Below are 25076 nucleotides of genomic sequence, written 5' to 3'. Positions count from 1 at the left end.
ATGTGTATCTTCTACTCTTTTTCTACCTTCTCAAGTTTGAATTAAACAGTTTTATAAGACAGCATTTCCCCCTTTGTAGCATATCAACTGAATCACTTGTACTTCTTTTTTAACTTTATTTTTGCATCTTATCCTTGAGTTTAAAGTATACATTTATAACTAATCTAAATCCATTTACAGATAGCACTGTACCACTTTACAGGTAGTACAAGTACTGTATAACAATATTCAAGTTCCTTTCTCCTATCTCTTTTAATATTACTGTCATTAGTTTTACTTATCAATAAGCTGTGGTCACTGAATACATTATTGATGCTATTATTATGAACAGACATATCTGTTAGATTAAGAGTATGAAAAATAGCATTATTTTACTTCATTCTTTTTAAGGATTGATGGAAGTATTCCTATCTTTTTCTTTTTCATTGAAACCTAACAATTGTTCATATTTATGGGATACAGTGTGATAATTCAATAGATATATTCAATGGTGATGACAAATCAGAGTAATCAGCATTTCCATCTCTATACATTTATTATTTGTGTTTGAAGTCTTTGATCTACTGCTTTGAGGTCAGCTTTAGCTCCCATATATAATTAAGAGCATGTAGTATTTGTTTTTCTGTGCCTGCCTTATTTCACTCAACATAATTTCCATCTGTTTTGTTGCAAATGACAGGATTTCATTCTTTGTGGTTGAATAGTATTTCACTATGTACATATATCACATTTCTTTATCCATTCATTCATCTGCTGATAGACACTTTGATTGATTCCATATCATGGCAATTGTGAATAGTGCTTCAATAAACATGAGCATGCAGCTGTTGCTTGGACAACTTGATTCATTTCCTTGGGATATATATTCAGAAGTGGGATATAGCTGGATCATTTGGTAGTTCTGTTTTTAATTTTTTGAGGGACTTCAATACTATTTTCTTTTTAATTTTTTTATTCTAATTTGTTATGTATGACAGCAGAATGCATTACAATTCATATTACACATATAGAGCACAATTTTTCATATCTGTGGTTGTACACAAAGTAGAGTCACACCATTCGTGTCTTCATACATGTACTTGGGGTAATGATGTCCATCTCATTCCACTGTCTTTCCTACCCCCATGCCCCCTCCCATCCTTTCCCTCCCCTTTGCTCTATCTAGAGTTCGTTTAATCCTCCCATGCTCCCTGCCCTCAACCCCATAATTCATAAATCAGCATCCTTATATCAGAGAAAACATTCGGCATTTGATTTTTTGAGATTGGCTTACTTCTCTTAACATTATATTCTCCAACTCCATCCATTTACCTGCAAATGTCATGATTTTATTCTCTTTTAATGCTGAATAGTATTCCGTTGTGTATATATACCACATTTTCATCATCCATTCATCTACCGAAGGGCATTTAGGTTATACAATCAGTCAACAAATATAAGAAAAAATCTTCAGCATCTCTAGTGATTAGAGAAAAGCAAATCAAAAGTACTCTAACACGGGGGAGTGGGGGATGGGGGGATAGGGAGGGCAGCAGAATAAAATAGACACTAGTATTGCTGTATGTATATACATGTCTGTATAACCAATGTGATTCTGCAACCTGTACACTCAGAAAAATGAGAAATTATACTCATTTGATTCAAATGTATGATATGTCAAGATCATTGTATTGTCATGTGCAACTAATAAAAAAAAGAAAAAAAATACTCTAACATCTTACTCCAGTTAGAATGGCAGCTATTAAAAATACAAATAACAATAAGTGTTGGCAAGAATGTGGAGGAAAAGGCATACTCATACATAGTTGGTGGGACTGCAAAATGGTGCAGCCAATATGGAAAGCACTATGGAGATTCCTTGGAAAACTGGGAATGGAACCACCGTTTGACCCAGCTATCCCACTCCTCGGTCTATACCCAAAGGACTTAAAAACAGCATACCACAGGGACACAGCCACATCAATGTTTATGGCAGCACAATTCACAAGAGCTAAACTGGAACCAACCTAGATGCCTTTCAATAATGTTTTCTTAATGTCTGTGCTAATTTATATTGCCAGCAAAATATATGAAAGTTCCTTTTTCTCTGCATCTTTACCATCCTTTGTAATATTTTTCTTTTTTGATATCAGCCAATATTGAAGATAGCTTCTTGTGGTTTTTATTTGATTTCCCTAATGCCTAGTGATGTTGAATACTTTTTAATACACTTTTTGACCATTTGTATATTTTCTTTCGAGAAATGTCTGTTCAGATTAATTGCCTCTTTTTAAGTTACTTGTTTTATTGCACTGCTTTTGAGTTTTCTTAGTTTCTTCTATATTCTGGATATGAATCCTGTGTCAGATGAATAGTTTGCCAACATTTCCTCCCCTCTGTAAGTGAACCTTCCATTCTTCACTATATTAATTTTGTGGTTGATTTTTTATTATCTGTGATCCTATTTGACCATTAATCTTCATCTCTGTTCTAGATGCTAAGTTAGAACTTTTATGATTCATTCTTCTCCTTATTTACCATTTTCAATGCTCTTGATTTGTTTTTTAAAAATTAACTTTATTGAGATATAATTCACTTTTAAACATATGAATATCATACAGTAGTTTTAGGTTATTCACAGGCTTCTGCAACCATCACCATTAATTTCAGAACACTTTTGTTTCTTAATTTTTTCTTGAGGATTCAAGTATTTTTCTGGTATCATTTCCTTTCAGCCTAAAGAATTTCCTTAATCATTCCTTACACTGCAGCTGGCAAAAAAAAAAAAAAAAAAATTGTTTGCTTTTATCAGATTATGTCTTTATTTTGCTTTCATTCTTGAAGGATATTTTCACTGAATATAAAATTGTGAGTTGATAGTTTAGTGAGTGTGTATTTAAATATTTATTCCCTTGGAAGTTTTATGTTACATTTCACTAGCTGTTTTCAAGATATTTTTGTTTGTGTGATGGCTTTTGTAATATGTAATTTGATTAGACTGAGCCGCATTTCCCAAAACTGGAAATTTGCTCTGTGAGATTCTCCTAGGAGATTTGGAGGGTAAAAGCAGCAGCTGCTTTGTAACTCCTTCATGTTTTTATCCATCATTGCAGCAAAATGGCATTGTAGCAGTGGTCAGCCCTGTAGCTGCTCCACCTTCACCTGGACCCTCTTTTTAGCCCTCCTGAGTACTGGGCTATAATGTGTGTATGTGTGTGTGTGCGTGGACACCTGTGATTTTCCCTTAGTTTATATACTAATTCAACTTTTACTCATGTTCTTGAACATTTCTAATCAGAAATAATGATTAGCAGCTTCTACATTGCTGATGCTGGACAATGAAGGAAAGAGAGATTATTTCACTAGTTGTTAGTAAGTTCTGACGTTAAATTACATGTACCTTGTTCATAACATTACCATCAAAGTAGTATAGAGTTTCTAATACTTGCCTTTCAAAGCTCCCTTTGTTTCACTCATGAGAGCCCCCCCCCTTTTTTTTAAAGAGAGAGAGAGAAAGAGAGAGAGAATTTTTTTTTAATATTTATTTTTTAGTTCTCAGCAGACACAACATCTTTGTTTGTATGTGGTGCTGAGGATCGAACCCAGGCCACATGCATGCCAGGCAAGCGTGCTACCGCTTGAGCCACATCTCCAGCCCATGAGAGTCCTTTTTAATAAGTGAATTCTCTCCAATCATAACTGAAGTCTTCAAATAATTTAATTTACCTTTGGTGTTTATGAGCAGCACTACCTATCCATAGATCTATGGTCAATGAAATGAGTGTTTGTGAAGTTCTTTTTAAATGAGAAAATGTATCAAAAAATGAAAATATGAGTTCAGTTTTCTGGGAATTACTTTTAAAGCAGTGCAAATTGCCCATATTGTTTATTAACAAGTCCTTCAAAATTTCAATTAGGAAAAGCAAATTATGAATATTTAATATTAACAGTTAGTATTCAACATAGCCATAATATTCCTTTTGATGGTCCAATGTATGACACTGTACTTGTATATAAATTTGTATATGTTGAACCCTTTGGTACAATTTTTTGTAGAATTAAGGTCAGCACTCTGAACTTCAATTAGAATTATGTGGTTTTGCAAGAATAAAATATTGGTATTTGAGTTCATACTTTTATATCAAGGATTTATTGGTGTGGCAAAACTTAGCATAAAACATAATTAAATAATATATGCTGTAGATATATTAGATTTTTTACATAAATCTTCTTTCTGTATTTCTTGTATGCATGCATACAAACACACGCACAGCAGAAAGCCAGTTTTTCAGGAGCAATAGAAATTAAACAAAGCAGAATCCCCCCTTAAAGCTTAGCTATGCTTTCAAAAATCAGCACCAGGTTGCTATCTATGGAACATTCTAAGCTTTCAATAGTGTTGGCAATCTTTACTGCAAATATCTATATTCCAAGTATTTTGTTTCATGTATGCCAACACTGAATTGTGAGTATAACCACAGTTTCTAAGGCAATTAAGGTACCATGATTACTGTCTATGTAAGCTTTCCCAGAAAATTTTAAGTTCTACTTCCTATTTCTTAAGCACCTAAAACTGAAAGTACAAGAAAGAATATGCATACTAGATAATAGCAAGTGATTTCTTGCTAGAAAAGGTCTAGGAAGATACATTCAAGACTTTGGTGTTATACACCCACGTTGGCATTCCAATCTTACCAGAAATAACAAAAGTGAATTTTTGTGACAAGTTTAAGAAGAATCTTTGGGCCAGGGATGTGGCTCAAGCGGTAGCGCGCTCGCCTGGCATGCGTGCGTCCCGGGTTCGATCCTCAGCACCACATACAAAAACAAAGATGTTGTGTCCGCCGAAAACTAAAAAATAAATATTAAAAAAAAAGAAGAAGAATCTTTATATTCTTTCACTTACACTGCAAAGAAACACACAAATATTTACTTTTAGAAAGACGGTAAGTGGTAAAGTAATTTGGTAGCATTTAAAATTTATTAGAAGATCAATGTGAAAAGGATTTAAGAAACCACATCTAAAAGGACCTGGGATTGCACAAATAAACCAACTTTAAATGTGCCTTTTCAGTAAATGAAAAGTGATGTCTTGAACCCAGAACCTTGATCTTATTGTTTAAATCATTAAGAACTACATTTTCTGAAAACTAATTATCTCTTAAAGAAAGATCTGTTCCAAGTTAATGCATTTGTCAGGAAAATAGGTCAATTTGCAGTTAATTATGTTATAGCTACTTATTGAGTAAGCATATAAAAGCTGAGGTTTTCAGTTAAATACTTCTGAATTTATTACTTCTAAGTGAGAATTTACATTGTATCATTTGATAAGAGTATTTTGAGAATGATATCCAAAGGAAAAGGAAGAAGAAATTAAAATATTGGTTTAAAGCCCAAATAGAAAATTAACATATTGATGTCCTAGGACTGCCATAACAAAATATCACAGCATGTATAGTTTAAACAAGGGAATTCGTTTTCTCACATTTCTGGTGGCTGGAAGATTAGACTACCAGGTGGTGTGATTTCTTCTGAGACCTGTCTCCTTGGTTTAAGGATGGCCATCTTCTCCTTATAGCTTCATATGATCTTTCCTCAGTTAATATGTACACCTGATATCTCCTTGTATATCCAAATTCCCTCTTCTTATAAGATCATCAGTTAAATTGGATTTGGTACCACTCTGACACCTTATTTTAATGCAGTCACCTCTTTAAAGACCTTGTCTCCAAAGTCAGTTTTACTCTGAGGTTCTGGGAGTTATATCTTGGACACATGAATTTGAGGGGGAGACTGCTTCGCTCGTAATAATAAGATATTTGAAATTTGTTCAACTTGTTTACTTGAAAATATATGTTCAGGTAATTTATCATGAAATCCAAAGTCTGGATATCCTTGATGATTTTTGTGGGGATGCCTCTGTTCAAGTACTATACTGAGATGTTTTTATTTTATTTGTTTTTCAAGCCTTACTCCACAACTTTTCCCATGTATATAAAGTAGGGTCTTTGATTCCCCGTATAGTTGTTCATATTTCACTGACTGGTCTAATATGCTTCTGTGCATGGTGAGGGGTGAGAGGGCCTAGTTCCCAACATGTGTATCTTGACTTTAATGTCTAAAGAAGGATTCAAAAGCAAAAGCAGTTTTCATCTAAAGTTTTCCATATTACAAGAGCTATATAAGAAAGCCCCTGAGATCAGAAGATCTAAGTTTTTCTTCTTCTAGTTGTTATTTGCCAATGTCTACATTAATTTCCTTATCTCTAAACTGGCAGACTATATGCTCTTTGACATTCCACTCAGCTCTAAGATTGAGTTATTGATTCATTTACTTAACAAATACTGCTAATGCTACCAGTGTTTTAAGAATTTGGGGATCAGCATTAGTGCAAAACAGATGATGAGTCAAATGGAATACACATAGCAAGATGATAGTTTAACATAACACGATGATAGTCATGTTAGTGATCACATTAAATGTAAATAAGCTAAATAACATAATTAATTAAAAGACAAGAAATTATCAGACTAGGTAAAAAGCAAGAACCATCTATATTAAATGTAAGATACAAGCAAATGAAAGGAAAAATTACATGCCATGCTTACATTAATCCAAAGAAAAGTGGAGTGGCTATATTAATATTACAAAGTGAATTTCAAAGAAAGTAATATTACTGAGAAAAAGAAGATAATTTAATAATAAAGGGAGTATTTTATCACATATCATATCTGGGCATAGTGGCATTTGCCTATTATGACAGCAATTCAGAAGACTGAAACAGGAGGATCAAAAGTTTGAGATCAGCCTCAGCAATTTAGTGAGACTGTCAACAACATAGTGAGATCCTGTCATAAAATAAAATGGTCTAGGGATATAAGTAAAGTGTCCCTGGGTTCAATCTCCAGTATAAAAAAAAGGGGGGGGATATAGCTCAATTGGTAGAATGCTTGCCTTGCATGCACAAGGCCCTGGGTTTGATCCCCAGCACCAAAACAAACAAACAAACAAACAAACAAAAAACATAATTTTAATGAGTTACACACTTAATAACAATACAAAATTTAAAATACCTAATAGAACTATAAGGAAAAATAGACAAACCCACAATTAAAGCCAGAAATTTCAATACTCACTTTCAAATAATTGCTAGAAGTAGTAAAGGGAATTTGAACAGTACTGTCAACCAACTTGATCTGACTGATATTTATAGAATACTCTGCCTAATAACAAGGGAACACTAATGCTTTTCAAAGTCACACAAAATATTTCAAAGTCACACATGTTTTGAAGAGAACAACTCTATGAAGTATAAAGGATTCAAATAATTTAAAGCCTATTCTCTTTGAATTAAATGAAATTAAAACAGAAAGATGCATGTAAAATTCCCAAATATTTGGAAGTGAAATATAATTTTAAATAATGTATGAGTCAAAGAAGAAATCAGAATGGAGATTTAAAAACATTTTTAACTGACTAAAACTGAAAACAAAACTTGTTCACCTTTGTGATACAACTAAACCAGTACTTCCAGGGAAATTTATAGCACTGAATGACTATATTAGAAAAGAAAGGTCAAAGTTCAATAATCTTAGCTTCCAAATTAAACTAGAAAAGGAAGCACAAATTAGGTCCAGAAAGAGAAAAAATAATAAAGATTTGGACAGCCATCAGTGAAATAGAAACTGAAAATAATAGAAAAAAAGTTAATGAAAAGTAAAACTAGTTCTTTGATAAGATCATTATAATTGATACTTTTCTAACCCATTAGAATGGTGAGAAAACAAATTTTTAATGTATTGAATTAGAAAGGCAACTTTGTTCCAGTGTATAAATGGAAATATTATGTATCATTTTATGGCATTAAATTCAACAGTACCTGAAATGGGTAAATTCCTTGAAAGACGCCAATAACCAAGAAGAAATGGATAACATAGAAGTCATAAATCAATTATATTTGTATTTGAACTCCTGCTCACATAGAAGACTCCAGATCTATTTGACTTCACCAATTAATTCTACCAAACAGTTAAAGAACAGTATTAATCATGTGTAAATTATTACAGAAAATCGAAGATGAAGGTATATTTTCTACTTCATTCTATGAGGCCAGCCTGATTCCAAAAGTAGTCAAAGGTATTACAAAAAAAACAATAGAACAATTTCTTTTTTTTTTTTTTTATTTCTGGTACTTTGCCCAGCATTTTTAATGTGCCTACTTTTCTTAATGAAAATATATGCAGTCATTTTTATATGCAAAAATTCTTAACATAATTGTAGCAAATCAAATTCAATTCAGCATCATCACTAAGTGGGTTTTTTAAAAAAATATTTTTTATTTGTCAGTTGACCTTTGTTTTTTTACTTATTTATATGTAGTGCTAACAAGTGCTTTACCATTGAACTACAACCCCAGCCCACTAAATGGGTTTTTTTAAAACTAGCTTTAAAAAAAAAAAAAAAAAAGTTTTCTTTTTTAGTTATACATGACAGTACAGTGTCTTTTGACATGTTTATACAAACAGAGTATGTCTTATCCTAATCAGGATCCCAGTCTTGTGGACGAACACGATGTTCAGATTTACTGTGGTGTATTCATATATGTACATAGGAAAGTTAGGTTAGGTTTAGGAATATGTGTCGATTTCACATTCAAAAGTCAGTCACTGTGGCTAGGGCTGTAGCTCAGTGGAAGAGCTCTTGCATAGCAGGTGTGAAGCACTGGATTTTATTCTCAGCACCACATATAACTAAAATAAAGATCCATCAACAACTAAAAAAAGAAAAAAATTTTTAAAGTCTGTATAATACATATTCACAAACTAAGAAATTATTGTCTCACTAGATGAAAAAAGCACTCGAGAAAGTCCAACATTCACTTCTGATTTTAAAACAAAACAAAATTAAATATTCCCAGTAATTTAGGAACAGGAATGTTCTTCAACCTGATTAGTTGCATCTAAGAAAAATTCACAGCTGATAGAGAAAGACTGAATGCTTTTTTAAGGAAAAGTTGTTCGCCGTGCTGGAAATTTAAGTCAGTACAATAAGTCAAGAGAAAGGAAGAAAATATGTACACATCAGAAAGAAAGCAGTAAATCTGTCTTTATTTGTAGACAGTATGATTATGTGGGAAATCTGTTGGAATCTACCAAAAGCTACTGAGGTTTAATCCAGGGTTTCTTGATACAAAGTAAGTATATACAAGTTTGCAGAATATAAAAATAAATATGATTTCATACAGTAGCAATAGACAATCAAGAGGAAAATTCATATAAATATCACTTTCAGTAGCAAAAGAAATATAAGGTAATTAATAGCTTTTGCAAAAGATATGAAAAACTTTCATAGTGAAAACTGACAAATACTGTTGAGAGAACTTAAAAATGACTTAAATAAATGGAGAGCTATATTGTCAATGTTCATGGATTAGAAGAATCGATATATTTATCAGTTATCTCTAAATTGATAACATAAATTCACCAATCCTAATCAAGATCTATTTTGCAAAAATTAACAGATTGATTCTAAAATGAATATGGAAATACAAAGATCTGAGAGTAGACAAAATAACTTTAACATCTATAATAAAGTTTGAGCACCTATACTTCCTGACTTCAAACTCCACATTTAGTCTTAGTAATCAAAGCAGTTTGTTATTGGCATAAAGGTGGGCAAAGAGATCAAGGCAACAGAATTGAGAATCTGGAAATAGACCTATGGTCAGTTGCCTCTCGATGAAAGTACAAAGACAATTCAGTTCAATTTATTGAACATTCATATTTTTAAAAATTTGCACCAAGTATAAAATTAACTGAAAATGGATCATAGCCCTAATGTAAAACCTCTACAGGAAAACATAGGAGAAACTGAATAATTGCGATGTACAGAGATTTCTTAGATAAAAACAAAAACATGATTCATAAGGAAAAATTGTAAATCAGGCTTCATCAAAATGAAGAACTTAATTTTCCTCAAAAGCATTATAAAGAGAATGAAAGGAAAAACCACAAACTAGAAGAATAGTTGTAAATCAAAAATGTGGTAAAAGGACATGCATGTGGGTATGTAAAGAACTCTGGAGATCTGATAACAAGAAAAATAGCTAAATAGTAGAATACTTAACCCAAAGAAGAAATAAAATTATGAAAAATGCTAAGCATCATTTTCCAATAAGGAAATGTAAATTTAAAATCACAATGAAGCCTGTAATCTCAACAACTTGGGAGGCTAAGGCAGGAGGATTCTACAATCCTCAAGGCCAGCCTCAGCAACTTAGACCTTGTCTCAAAATTTAAAAAGAGATGGGGATGTGGCTCACTGTCTAAGTGCCCCTGTGTTCAATCTCTGGTGCCAAACATACACACAGTGAAGTACCACCACATATTAGAATGTTTAATATTGAAAAGGTTTTACCAAACCATTTTTGGTAAGAACACAGAGCAACTGTAACACTAACATACTGTTGGCATTAATGTAAAATGGTACAGCCACTTGGAGAAACAGTTGGACAGTTTCTTAGAAAGTCAAATGTACACCTACTGTAAGACCCAGCCATTTTACCCCTTGATATTTGTCCAAAATTAATTTAAATGCCTATACAAAGACTTGGACACAAAGCTTCATAGCAGTTTTATTTGTAATAACCCCAAACTGGAAGCAACCCAGATGTCCATCAACAGGTGAATGGATAAATTGTGTTTTATATATATACAGTGGGATATTACCCAGAAATAAGGTGGGTAAATCCTTGATACATGTGGTAATATGGATGAATGGCATAGTATCATATTAAATGATAAGAATACAAGGAATACATCTTATATGATTCTGTTTATAAAAATTCTAGAAAATACAAATCTATCATGACAGATCTTATCAGTCATTGCCTGAAGAGGGATTGAATAGAGGACACAACTGCACAGGGGACAAAAAGACATTTGCAAGTGATGGACATGTTCACTATCATGATTGTGATGACAGTTTCATGGGTATTTAGGTATGTCAGTATAAATTGTGTGTTCTTTGTATGTGCTAATTAGTGTGTGTTAATTATGCCTAAGAACTTTTTTTTTTAAGTCCCAGCCATCATAGAACTTGTGTTTTATTGGGAGTGTGGTGTGATGATGAAGATAAACAAATGTATGTATGTGTGTATTGTGTGTGAAATGGTTTTTGAAGGAAATTAGAGCAGTGTGAGATAGAAGGTAATGGAGAGAGTATTGGATATATATAATTAGGAAAGTCCTTGCTAGTAACTTCACATTTGTACAGACCATTACGCTCCTTCGTACTCTTTTTGAAACTATGATTCAGCTTTTTAAAGTTAGAGGTGGTCATCTAAAAGGGCAGTAGTTTTCCCCTAATTTGAAGGCAGATTTAGGTTTTTTACCTCAGAAGGATGGAGATGTTAAGGGTGGTCAGAGTTGTGTAAAACCTAGTTCCACTGCCCATTTCAGCCAAAAGAATATACTGTTGTTATCTTTAGAATGGAATAATGAAGATCTCTTTGGTGCACATTCTTAGAATGGTGAGTTAGAAGGACTCATTCTCCCAATCAGAAGCTTGGTCTCCCAGTTTCCTGCCAGGTAGAGGAAATTACCTCTCAGTTTTCTAAAAAGAAAACCAGAACTTCTCAAGTGTGTATCGCCTGTGTTCTTGTGTGCATATATGTTATGCTGGTGAAGAGAATACACCGATTTATGAATGGAAAAAGTAAGGTTTCTATCAGTGGAGTGGCCCGATTGCTAATGTCCAGTCATCTTAACAGAACAGCTAGAAGGAAATGTGTTCTGGGGGGTTGAAGGATGCTGAAAGAAGAGCCATATTGTTCTTAGTAGTCATTGTAGCTAATGAATAGAACCTGAATTTGGTTCCATCCCCAAAAGAGTGCTTGCTAGAAATGAGACCTTAGAATACTTTTGTACTGTGGGCAAACAGAGAAAAATGTTAAAAAGATTCAAAATGCTTTGTAACATGTGCCATAAACTGAAATGCGGTTCTCTATTTTGAAAACATGCTTTTAACTCTGCTCATCTCCCAATTTTTAAAAAAAGTAGTCTGTCTAGAGAATAATTTAGAAGATTTTGCCTTTTTATTTAATATAAATTTGGTGACAGTGAGAGTGGGAAACAATGATCTAAAGCCAATTGTGTATTTGTTTCTATAAATTTTTTCATAAAACATCCTAATTTCTGTCATTCTTGTTTGCCATTTTCCTATTGCTATGAGAATTGTATTCTGTTCTGAATTGTATTCTGTGCTTATCAGAGCATACAGTGTGACTCCAGGCTGTGGAATTAGGCATCCTGTGTTTCAAAACTAAAATAATCTTTAAGCATTCCCTGTTCCCAAGAGTCAGAGCCCTGAGAAGTAGGAACCCTGTGACAGCCCAGCTACCTCCTGGCCTGTGGAGGTTCAAATGGATCTGGCTTTTATAACCTTCAACAGCCTGTGGTTTTGTTTTGTTTTTTTTCCCCACTCCTATGCCTGCTGCAGGACCCACTGAGCCCAGCTCTGTCAGTCCTAAAGAAGTTACTCTGAATATCTTTTGTGGCACTGTTCCCTTTGAGTATCCAGTAAAAGCTATGAGCAGAATTTTACATCTAACTTCTAGGGCTACATGAGTCCTTAGTCCAGGCCAAGGGCAGGGATAAATGCCTCTCTCAAATAAGCAGAGTTCTTTATGAAGTTCAGCACACTACCTGTGACATAGTGAAAAACTGTATTGTTATATTTTTAATACTGACCTCTTCAGCCAAGCACATGGAGGAGAAGAAAGAAAAGCCACAATGTTGTGCTTTTGGGGCACTAGGAAGAGCCACATTTTCTCAGAGTAGTCAAATGAATATGACTTTGCACATACATTTGTTAACAACAACAAAAATAGGAAATCTTTTTCAGTATCTTCCTCTCGCCCTATTTTATAGGTCCTTGTTGTTCTGTTTCACATAATCTCTCAAATTTTTATACAGAACAGCCAAGAACTCACCGTTCTGTCTTCAGACTGTTAGTGGGGAAGCCACACACCCTATCTGTGACTCAGTCTTTAGTATTGTTCCTTTTGCTATTTGCTCTCTAATTTTATCCTTGAAATCAATTTTCCTAAATTGAACTTAGTTAACAATACTCACTCTTTCTTCCTTTTCTTCTTGCAGCTTGTACCTCCTTTTAAGCCTCAAGTAACATCTGAGACAGATACCAGATATTTTGATGAAGAATTCACAGCTCAGACTATTACAATAACACCACCTGAAAAATGTAAGTAAATTTAGAAGGTAACTGATAACAGTGTAAAATTATTGAAGAAAATAGATATTTTTAAAAGATCATTTGGTTTGTTTTTGTTGTCATTGTTGTTTTGGCTGGGAATTGAATCCAGAGGTACTTTACCATTAAGCTATACCCCTAGATACCCCTAGTCTCCTAGTCTTTTTTATTTTTTTAATTTTGAGACAGGGTTTTGCTAAATTGCTCAGGCTAGCCTCAAACTTGGAAACCTCCTGCCTCAACCTCCCAAGTTAACTGGTATTGCAGTTTTGCACCACCATGCCCTGGTTCATTTGATTATTTCAAGACCAGATTTCATAGTGACTTTTATTCTTTTTCATTTAAGATTGTGGAGTTCCCTTTGTGTAAATACCAAAGGTGGCTGCAAGAAAAGCTTTTCTGAGAAGGAAAAATGACATGTATAATTATTGTAAATGAAATTACAGACTGATTAGCCCTTCCTCACTATTCTCCAGTAGATTCTTTTGACATCACCTGGAAGGATTCTGTAGCCTCCATTTCTAAGACCTTTCTCATTCACATGCCACATTCAAAATTGTGCCAATTCTAATCTGGCCATTATTTAATGGTGAGACACTCCTTCTAAATTAGCATTCTCTTAAGCAGTAATATCTGTGAAGACATAATTTAGTTTGCTATTAATTTTTATACACATAAATTATATTTTATATTTCTTAAATGGTATGTTCATGTACCACCACAAATTATTCCACATACATTAGAGTATGCTCCACACTTTGAGAAACACCATAAATAACTGGACTTTAATTAAAGGAAAGCTTACCAGATATAACTTGAAAACCTTTTCATGTTGACAAAGGTCTGTCTGTTATTGATTTAGGAATGAGGGTAGGATTGATTGTCAGGGTGATATTTGAATAGCTAAAAAAATTCTTTAAGGAACACAACTAAGGCTCACACAGTGACATCATGTGCATGTTTTTTTCCTTGTCCTCTGTTCCTCACGTTCTCCTCTTCTGTTAGTTGGTAGTGCTCATGTACACTGAATGCCCATTAGAGGGAAAGACTAAAGTGAAATACTGTTCCAGCAATGGTCATAATCAACTGATATTAGTCTTGAAAGACAAAGTAGGAGTCATTTGGGCCCAAACTTCTTAATCTGGAGTTCATAACCTGGCAACAAGGAAATTGTGAGCACCCTAAGATGAAAGATATAATTATGTGTGCATGTGCACTTCTTTTTTCTTTCTTTAGATTTTTAAGAAGTTAAGAACCTCTAAACTTTATTTTCAAAAGTGAAGAAGTTGGAATGCAGAGAGAAATTGAGCTGCTTAAGGCCTCTAGTTAGTGTCAGTCACAGCCAGAGCAGAGCTCACCAACTTAGCTGATGCCAAGGTTAAGTTATAAAATATTAGCATGCAGAAGTGGGCTCTATGTGCCATTAGAATTTTAGTATCACTAAGAGACAAAGACAATGTTAGAAAGTCGTCTGTGGAATCATGGGCAAGTAACTTACAGGCCATCTGAATAGAAATAATGGGACATCTTTGGTCTCTGGCCCCAGCATGGAATGTGGCAATATAATTGTTCAAAATGCTGGGCAACATCACTGAGTGGTTGGAGCAACCCATGGACAATTACCAATATAGAGCATTTGCTAAGTCCCATCATTTGGATATAACCCTAATTGTAATTAGATCATCATTCTTCAATCTAATCCTTCCAGTGGTTCCCATTGCACTATATATCCAAATTACTCACCCTGGCTCACACAGCCCTGTCAGATCTGGGCCTTCTACCTCTCAGGCCTCTTTTTATTTTATCTTCCCGCTCAGTCCCCATGATCCAGCCATGCCTGGAATATGCCACAGTTCATTATGCCCTGGGACTTTGGTCTTTCATGGTTCTTTCTGCCTAGGATGCTCTGTGTCCCAGATATTTGCATGAATGGCTACTTCTTGTAAGAAAACTTACATTACTTCATCAGAAATCTACCTTTAACCTTTCAATACAAGAAACAGGCTTCCTGACCCTACCCCCTGACACTCTTATTCTCTACATTGACACCTTCACTTGCTGTTATTTTTCTGATTAATTTTGTTGTTGTTGTTTTCTGTTTATGCCACTGGGATACAGTAGCTCTGAGAGGAAGGATCTAGTGTCTCTTAATCATTGCTTGCCCCAGCTCCTGGCTAGAAGCCTGGCCCTAGTGTAAGTACTCAATGAATACTTACGAGAGGTGTGAATTCACAGACTGTGGCAACGGGCTGGGGGGCCTTAGGGCCCGGAGCTGTTGCCCATGGGTGCTTGGCTTGCTTCCCCACTCCATATCCACAGTGGGCATTGGGATAGGAAGGTCTTGACATGTCCATGGCTCCAGCCTCTTTGAGACTGGTTCCTTTCTTAAACAGGGCTTTTGGCATCTGTGGACATTTTTTCAGGACAGTTAAATATATTATTTTGGATGTCATAGAAATAGGTGGGCTCTGTAAATGCAAAATCATGAATAGATATTTTATTTCTGAAATTTAAAAGTGAAAGTTTGGGAGACAAGTGAAGATGAAAAAACCCTGGGCTAAGACCTGAGGAACCATCTTGTGTTCTATCTTTACTAGCTCTAGGATGTGACAGGTCATTTTGTCTTCTGGAAAAAGTAAGTAGAGGAATAAATTGTCTCTAGGAGCCCTGTGTATGCTATGTGCCTGAGAAACCATCTCTTTAAGAAAGAGACTTCTCTAAGTGTGAATAACAACCCCAAATTTTGATTTACTCAGTCACTAGATTAACCAGTCTATAGTGTTACTTTTTCTGTTTTCTTCTACCTGAAGAGTGACAATAGGCCAACACAATAAACAGGTAGCTAAAGGGGATAATGGTGAGTGCAGGGCTGTGGGGAAGAGACTGACTAAAGTAGGATGCTAGGGAATATAAGGCTACAAAGACCACAACAAAAGTTGAAAAATCTACTAAGTTACAAATAAGTTAAATAAAAATAGTTATCAAGACCTTTATAGCTAGTCAGTTGTTATTTCATTTTTGCCTTGAATTTTAAAGCCCTAGCTGTCAAAGAACAGAAAATCTGAACAATTCATCTTATCTGCTTTATCCTGAACTCCAAGCACTTGTGGCAGTTGTCCTGATGAGAATTTGTCACTTGTGTGCATTTTATTGTTTCTAGAACTACTGAAATGAGATTAAAATATTAGAAGGTACCTTAAGGCCCTCAGCAGTGTTTTCTAGAACATAATTTGAACCTAGTTCCTCAGCTTGATTAAATGATGATACAATATGAAAGCCAACAAGAGTGTTTTTCCGATTTATCATGTTTTATCACTAAGCACCTCTTTTCTGAAAGGAATATATGTCATCTCAGATGTGGGTCATGCTAAATAAGCTTCAGTGTCTTTGAGGGATTTTAGATTTGTTTCTACAATGAGACAGAGACAGGAAGCCCATACATTATACTAATCTCCATGGTGGATATCAGCCCCCTGCAAGGCCTATGGAAGGCCTGTCTTTTGTGGATATCAGAAGTAGGGTGAGGTTCTGGACAATACAGAACAGGAGCCCAGCAGTATCCCCCATAGTCCAGGCAAGTAGAGCACAGTAGATTTGTGGGTTCACTCTTCTATTAAGAACCTGTAGGGGGCTGGGGATGTGGCTCAAGCGGTAGCGCACTCGCCTGGCATGCGTGTGGCCCGGGTTCGATCCTCAGCACCACATACAAACAAAGATGTTGTGTCCGCCGAAAATTAAAAAATAAATATTAAAATTCTCTCTATCTCTCTCTCTCTCTCTTTAAAAAAAAAAAAAAGAACCTGTAGGGATGATGGCAGATGAAAGTGCTGTGTAGAGTGCACTTCTGCACAACAGACACACATGTGTTTGCAGGCCCTCTCCTGTTGCCCAGGACTGACTAGTCATGCCTCCCCTGGCTCCCTATAGGAAAGGGTGGCCTTAATGACTGATAGCTATAATCTCAGGTTCTACTAGAACTAGAGCATTGTTTTTAGTTTGATAATCCCTGGATCTATCCTGCATTCCCTTAAGGGACAGATAAAAGGAGAGTCAGTGAAACCCAAACTGGGATCACATTTGAACATAATCTGTTCTTTGGGCAGCTCTGAATAGTGGCACAGGTAAGAAATTCTAGCAGCTCTAACAACTGGCACACACTGAGGTTTTGTTCATGAGAGTCCACAGCAGTACCGTTGGTCAGCAACTGTCTTCCCACTTGCCATCTTGCTTCTATAAAAAAGAATAAAGTTATTTTCCAGAACAAATCAGCAGTTAAGAAAGGCAAAATGTTCCATTTTCTGCAAACAGCTGCAGTAACATGCCAGATTGTCCTCACTGGTGTTAATTAATTGAACAGATTTTGGAATGTGTTGTCTTTCGTTAGATCCATTAATGGTCCTCTGCCTTCCTCTTACAAAAAAAGAAATTCTTTTGAGATTTGGTCACTTTTACTGCTATATAATTTGTTAAATGCTCTAAGAAAATTGGGGACCTGGTGCTCCTTAGATCCAGGGATCCAGAAATAGTTGAGTTGATCATCCTGTTTTCTTTTTCCAGATGTGTGTTTGTTTATGTAGTTCATGTTCATCATCATTGTTGTACCTGTGGAGGTCCTTTTGTAGCAGTAAACTCAGACGATTTATTGTCCCTACCCCCACCTCACTCATACTACAGTCCCACCTGCCCCAGTAGCACTGAGGGCCCAAGAGATGCCCCTGCCTTCCTTTCCAAGCTGATGCCCAGTTGGGCCATGATCAGATAGTCAGTCTTCACTGTTACCAATTCTGAGAAAACAGAAGGGAGCAGGAGTGATCAAGTGATCAGTGGATTTAAATAATATTAAGATATAGAACCCCCAAAGATAATCTGTGAAATTTTCAATTTTCTTGCTGAAGTGACAGAAGGAAAGCTGTCTTAATTCTCAGCTTACATCCAGCAAAAACTCATCCTCCAAAAGGAAATGCAGTACCTGCCCATGAGGAGTACCTGCATAATCCAATGCTGAACCTTGCCAGCCTAAGATGAGGCCTGGTCATAGCCCAGGGAGCCAGGGAAGCCTTTGCCCTTCACTGGCTGAGGGAGATAAGCTCCAAACTTCCCCACACATGGTGTCCAGGGCTCACTGCACATTTGCTGAGTACAGAAATACCCAGCAAAACAAAGCTGTTAGTGGGAAAAACTGTTTCTTTGAAATGTGATTGTCACATGTCAGTGTCTGAACACTTAATTAAGATTTCAGCTGCTTTTTCTTGAGAGTTTTTATATTGTGCAACTCAGTAGTAGATATGTCATCGTTCCCTAGATCCTCCTAGATTTCATGCAGCAGAAAATATTGCTGAAGGTGTTTGATCTGAAAGATGCACATGATTTGATTGGTACTAAACCAAAATTTTATAGAGATAGAGGTTTCCCTAAGCCTGAGCACTATCTGGAAATGCTGGCAGTCCGTTTGCAGAGCAAGGCCTGAGGAGTTCATGTCCCACACAGAAGAAGGAGCCACACATATTGCCTTATATTTTGATTCTGCCAGTTGATTATACAGTTAATAAAGTTACAAATTTTCATTACTACCAACTTGGTTCCATTTCTGAGAATCTTCTGCATTAGTAACAGACTACAGAAAACAAGACCAGTGAGAAAAGAAAAAACAGAGCAGAGATGTTTGTTCTTCAGATGAAGGCAAAGTGCCGTTTTTGGTGGGGTGACAGGATCAGTGTGCATTACAATAAGTCTGGCCTCTCTTCTTGCTCTCCTTATATGAAGTTGGTATTCCCTGGAGAGGCTGGAAAGTAAAAAGAATTGGTAATGTACCTCTGATATGGATTTGAAGAAATAGAGTTATTTTGCTTGAAGAAAAAAGCTTTTAATTTTGATTGGTTGTAAGACAGCATACAATTAAATGAGCTTAGAATGGAGCAGGGGAGACTTTAAATGGAGCACTTTCCCCAGTGGACAGACAGTGAGCTCAGGGACCATTGGAATTTTGTTCTGAACTCCCTCGATGGGGTCTGCATGGTGCTCGGCCCCAAGCAGTTGCACAGGGATTGTGTGTTGGCTGAGGAACAAAGTGTATGGCCACATCCAAGGAAGAGCTTCCTGCTAGTGTAGGATTGTAATCAAACAGCAGTTATGGGAAGAGGAGGTGTGATCATTTGTGATCTTGTAAATACAAGAGAACAGGAGGAACAGCTTAATGTTAGCAGCCTTCTTTGTTAAACCTTTTCTCCTGATCCATTTTCTGGTGAATTAGGCCTTGGATACTGCCATCTTTTCCTCTTTTTCTTTGTTTCAGTCTTGTATTCTAGTTTAAAACTTTAGCATAGGAAAATTGAGAACAGTGAGTTAAGGCAGATGTTAGATGTTGAATAAAACTGCATATGAAGCTTTATTTTGCAATCACACTTAAGTACCAGAAAGAAAAAATGTGAACACTTGAAGACATGATAATGGATCCTTTATAGATATTTTGGGTGCTGTATAATTCGTTGGCTTCTGTAATTTGGACTTATATGATTTTATGAAATAAAAGGTTATTAAAGATTATTCCTTTATAAATTCTGTTTTCTTCGGTGGTAGTTTTTTCTTTTTTCTTTTTTCTTTTTTTTTTTTAAGTTTCATTGAGTCATGAGATTTTGATGCCTTGGAGATGATTTTATAGTATTATTTCTGCACAGACCATGAGTTTATAAAAATTGGGTAATTTTTAAAGTATAATTACTGTATGTTTTAGTGATAAACACAAGTTTATGGGAGCTCTTGTCCCTGTTAATCCTTCTTATGTTAGAAGTTAAAAAACATAGACCAGAAATAATGTTGCAAAAAATAAATGTGAAATTAAGACAGCTGTTTCCTGCCTGCAGATGACGAGGATGGTATGGACTGCATGGACAATGAGAGGCGGCCACATTTCCCTCAGTTTTCCTACTCTGCAAGTGGACGAGAATAAGTCTTTCATTCTGCAACTTCACTGTCATCGTAGATTTTATTACTGAAAATGATTCCTGGGCATCATCACCAGTCCTAGCTCTTACAGATAGCAGGGGTTTCTCCGGCATCCCAGACCAGCCAAGGGTCTTCACCCCTCGCCATCTTTCACTCACATGAAAACACGTATATACACAAACACACTCCAGTTTTTGTTTTTGCATGAAATTGTATCTCAGTCTAAGGTCTCATGCTGTTGCTGCTACTGTCTTACTATTATAGCAACTTTAAGAAGTAATTTTACAATCTTTGGAAGTCATGAGCCCACCATTGTTCATTTGTGCACCAGTTGTCATCTTTTAATCTATTAGTTTTTGTTTTTCCCCAGCAGTGAAGGCTAAATGAGATACACTGATTCTAGGTACATTTTTTAACTTTCTAGAAGATAAATCAAAAACTAATTAGATTAGAAGAATCTAGTTTATATTTCAAAACAAGCAATTGTGGAAGGATGGTGATGTGCATATGCACAAATTTAGTCAAGGATGTCCAATCAGTGCATAAAGTAAGTCTGTATTCACTAAGGTTTGGCTGGAATTTATTAGGAAGCACTTGAGAGAGGAGTTGAGTAACTATTTTATATACATATATATATATATGTATGTATGTATACACACATATGTATATATACACATATATACATATATGTATGTGTATATGTGTGTGTGTGTGTATATATATATATATATATTTTTTTTTTTTTAATTCTTGTTGGATACTACAGAGGAAGCCTGGTATCACACATGGACATCCAGACTTCATGGGCAATCATGGGCAAATGGACATTGTTCTACCAAGAAATGAAGCATATGCACAAAATCAAAGTCACTTAAATGGTCTCATGATACACTTTGTGCCAGAGGGCATTTTTCCCTGTGCTCGGCAACCCTTTTTCCTTCTTGATATTTATCACCTCTGATGGCTGAAGAATGTAGACAGGTATAATGATCCTGCTTTCACCAAAATTTGTATACCAAGGTAAACAAGTGTTTGCCTTATTAGTTTTAATTTTTTACTTTCAGTTCTAGGTGAATTAGCTTTTTCTCAGATGTTACAACTTTGAATGTCCTTTTATGGTTTTGTTTATATTGCAGTAGTATTTATTTTTTAGTGATGAGAATTGTATGTCATGTTAGCAAATGCAGCTCCAACTTACATGAAATAGACTTACTGCAGTTTCTTTTGACCCATGTGCAAGAAATATACACATCAATGAGAATCATGCACTTTTCCTCCTATGTAAAAAAAATTGATAAGGTTCTGAAATTGTACAGATTGATTAGAATTTGGCTTTGGGAGAAGAGATGCTATCATTTAACCCCGTGGTGCTGAAAATTTAAAAAAATCCCCAAATGTCTGTGCCCAAGGGGTTAATGAAACAAATAGATATCGATGTTTTCTCACTTGAGAACTGAAATGTTAGGATGGCCTGGCAGCAAAACATAATGAAGAAAATTGAGACCTGAATGATGATAAGAAATGAACTTTACTTTGAAAAATGAACGTATTGCAAGTATTTATGAAGTAGGCAGTAAAGGATAAGAACCTGGTGTGTTTATTCTGATCAAGGTACATTTATCACTGAATTAAGCCATCAGGGAAAACAAAATGAAACAAAAAAGAACACCTCTAGCTTTTCTTTTTCTGTAAATACTCATGTCTCCAAATCCCAACATTTTTCACTGAGAGGAGACATGTATGCAAACCTCATCTTTCTCCTTCATTAATGATGATCTTCAGATTAAACCCTTTGGTGCTAGGAGCTGACATTTTCCAAAGCAGCCTATGAAGTCCAAGGGCAGGGTCCCTTCTTACAGCAAGTGGGAGGGCATCCCACCCCATGGAGTGATTATGGAAATGTGTTCTAGATAAACTGACAGCTCCCAAATGGAAGACTACAGCATGACGTAGTATTATGATTGCATTGTATGAAAGAGCAAGTGACTTTCTAAGTAGGATGAATCATGTTCATATGCAGATGTCTTAGCCTCTGGACGCTGGAAGTGTGGATTTATAGCTCTTAAGCCACTGCTGGCGGTGGGTGGGCCACTGGGACTGATGGGGTTAAAGGGCATTCTACTAAGGCAGCTAAGACATATTCAGACATAGATTTTATCCTAATTTTTCATATTTCTACTTGAGTCAAGTTCATACTTAATATTAAGTAGGAAGTTACAGTAAGTAGTAGTTCATTCTTATTTACATCTATAGCTTAATTATTTTTTTTTTTCCTACTGGGAATTATATTGAATGTTCCACATTGAAAAGAAAGTAGACCAGAAGGTTTGTCCTTTAAGTTGTCTTGCATCCAATATATAAGAAAGAAACAGGTGAGAGGAAAAGAAGGAAGCTGAAACTAGCTGATGTTCAGAGCATTTGCTGCTTCAGAGAGAAAGTATGACACTGTACACTAAGCACATAGCTTTTGTTTTTTTCTCCCCAAATTTTAAGATGATTTCCATGACATTGGCCAAGGATACTTCCTAAAGATTAATGACGGCTCTGATAATGTTCCAGGCTGGCCACTGCTCTCACAGCTGGCCCTCAGTCCTCAGCCATGTGCAGGGCTCAGTCATCCCCTTCTTGGCTCCATCCGTGTCAAACGAGGTGTGTTCTTGGCTTTGATTTCTAGGATCCCTTCCTTTTACTCCCAGATCTCAAGTCAGCTGGCATGGAGGCATGATGAAACACAGAAAGGTGTACAGAGGGAGATGATGAAACTTCCCTGTGTTGCCCATAGTTGTAGTTTGGGATTCTGGCAGGCAGGACAGCCTGACACCTAAAATCATCCTGTTGGAATACAGTTCCAACTTTGTGAACTCCAGCTCATACTGTCATGAAGTTGACCTCGTGTCATAATGCAGCCATCTTGGAGGAAATTGGCTACTTCTGCTCGGATTGTTGGCAGGGTTGCTCACAGCTTTGCTTTCTATACTAATTACATAGCATTATTCCAGTATTGTTTTCCATTTCCTGTACCTGATTTCCGGCTTCTTAAAGCTGACTGTTCTTGCAGGGGCCACTTGCTTCTCCTAAAGTACAAAAGTAAGGGCCTTCCTTACTAACTGCAGGGTCTATATACTACACCTCAATGTATACACTTTGCTGCTACCGTTTGTACTGTCTACAGTAGAATTTCCTTATCTTGCTCCTGGTAGTGCATTACAGGCAAGCATGAAATGTAAAGTATTTATTTAAATAAAAAGAAAACCTCTAAATTGGTAATTGAATTACCTCCCTGTAGCTTTATAGTTTGTGACATTTCTTGACCTTGCTAGTTCTTTCATTAGGTCCGCGCAAGATCTAGTCATCTGGTTAAGGATTTTAAGCAGACGCAACTATGAACCCAAGAAACTGTATTACTATTACTGTTGGTCATACTAAAACTGTTTATTTCCTTAAGTATATGACCCACAAGGATGTGAAATAACTACAAGAAACTGTTTTTGTACACTGTACATCCTTAGTATTTTTACACGTATATGATAGGGATGCACATTATTTTCCTTCGTACAGACAGCTTAAATAAAGCACTATGTCAATCTGCTACTTCTCTGTTTGTTGTTGTTGGATGTGGTTCTGTAATCTCAGAAAATTAATATTCTTTTCTGAAAGAAAAATATAATAGCCCCCCACCTGGTATTAACCTACTCTTTATAAGATGTGACAGGAAACTATGTAAATTCCTCTTATCTCTAAACACAACACAGGGAATTATCTTTTCTTCAGTAAGATGGCAATAGTGTGGTTGTACAGACTTTGATGAAGGCTTCCAAAGGGGAGATGCTGGCCTCTCAGCACTGGGTTTATGACAGACCTGTGAAGCCAGGGGTGGAAGAGGGCCAGGCCATGGGGATTCATTCAGACCCTGATAATCTTCACAATAAATGGTTTGAATTTGAATTTTTAGGGAGTGTAGTTCCTCAGTAATGTCTTCCTGATAATGTACTGCTCTGCATACTACTTTCTTAGGAGTGTAATCTTAGTACTTCATGGCAATTAATGAACTTAGATGTGGGTCCTAGATGGGTAGGATGGCTGGACTACAATCTGATTTATGTTGAATCATTTCAGATGGGGCCTTTTTCTGATTTTACCTCATAAAGCTACTATTGTAGAACTTGGCTTTGCTCCTGTGACTCAGCCAGAGAGAGGAAAAGCTTAGGGTCCAGAGTCAAGCATGTGGGTGTATGTCACACAGCCAAATCTGGGGGCATTCTTACATGTGCTCTTCGCTCAGAGTCACTGAGGTTGATGGATCCAGGAGGCTGAGATAAAGTGACCTCTAACATTCTTTAAAGGTGCTATTTTTAGAATATTGTATAATTTATTCATGGTATACCTAAAACAGAATTAAGGACAGTTAAAATATCTTATGTGACAGCCTTTATGTCTAGCACATTTGATGAAATCAAACACTCTGAATAGAAATACTGCTGTTTCAAGCTTGAGCCTTTGACACACTCCAGAGATGAGAGTGGTCGCTCTGTATGGACCATGCCACCACCTCCAAAGCCTAATCCACACAAATTCTGAGTGGCAAGGCTGGGCATCTAGTACCATCAGATCTGTGATGATGCTGATGATGGGTTGCTGGCCAGGGAGAACAGCAGGTCAGGGGCTTGTCCCAACTGTAGACTCAGTGTCCATTTTTATTCCTTTCAGACATTTGAGGGCTTGACTGTGTATAGTAGAAATACTATTTTAGGCCAAAAATAATGATCTGTGTACAGATATTTGATATACTCTAAGACATTTTCTAATTTCTCTTAAGTACATTTATAGGCTCAAGTACTGCTATTGAAGGAAAAAAAATCTGACACCACCGAGCCAAAGATGCTTTT

General features: G+C 36.0%; 2 protein-coding genes across 16 annotated transcripts in view; one reads left to right on the top strand and one right to left on the bottom strand.

The window, feature by feature from the left end:
- Window positions 1-25076, top strand: part of Akt3 (AKT serine/threonine kinase 3) — a 289636-nt gene that overhangs the window by 242040 nt on the left and 22520 nt on the right. For 13 of the 15 annotated variants that reach the window (XM_048809244.1, XM_048809250.1, XM_048809251.1 and 10 more), the window contains 2 exons: window positions 13137-13239; window positions 20109-23781. In XM_048809244.1, coding sequence (XP_048665201.1) covers window positions 13137-13239; window positions 20109-20194 — 189 coding nt within the window. In that variant the 3' untranslated portion in view covers window positions 20195-23781. Of the gene's footprint in view, window positions 1-184; window positions 189-12098; window positions 13240-20108; window positions 23782-25076 lie in introns of those variants that run through there. The other 2 variants (XM_048809252.1, XM_048809245.1) reach the window with 2 other exon arrangements.
- Window positions 18115-25076, bottom strand: part of Sdccag8 (SHH signaling and ciliogenesis regulator SDCCAG8) — a 239476-nt gene continuing 232514 nt past the window's right edge. Inside the window, exon 19 of the mRNA XM_048809230.1 lies at window positions 18115-19030. Within this exon, the coding sequence (XP_048665187.1) occupies window positions 18959-19030 (72 nt within the window). The 3' untranslated portion in view covers window positions 18115-18958. The remainder of the gene's footprint in view (window positions 19031-25076) is intronic.

This window comes from Marmota marmota, unplaced genomic scaffold (genome assembly GCF_001458135.2).
Source record: "Marmota marmota marmota unplaced genomic scaffold, marMar, whole genome shotgun sequence".
NCBI lineage: Eukaryota > Metazoa > Chordata > Mammalia > Rodentia > Sciuridae > Marmota > Marmota marmota.
Note: the sequence above shows the minus strand (reverse complement) of the source record. Positions and strands in the feature narration are given on the sequence as shown.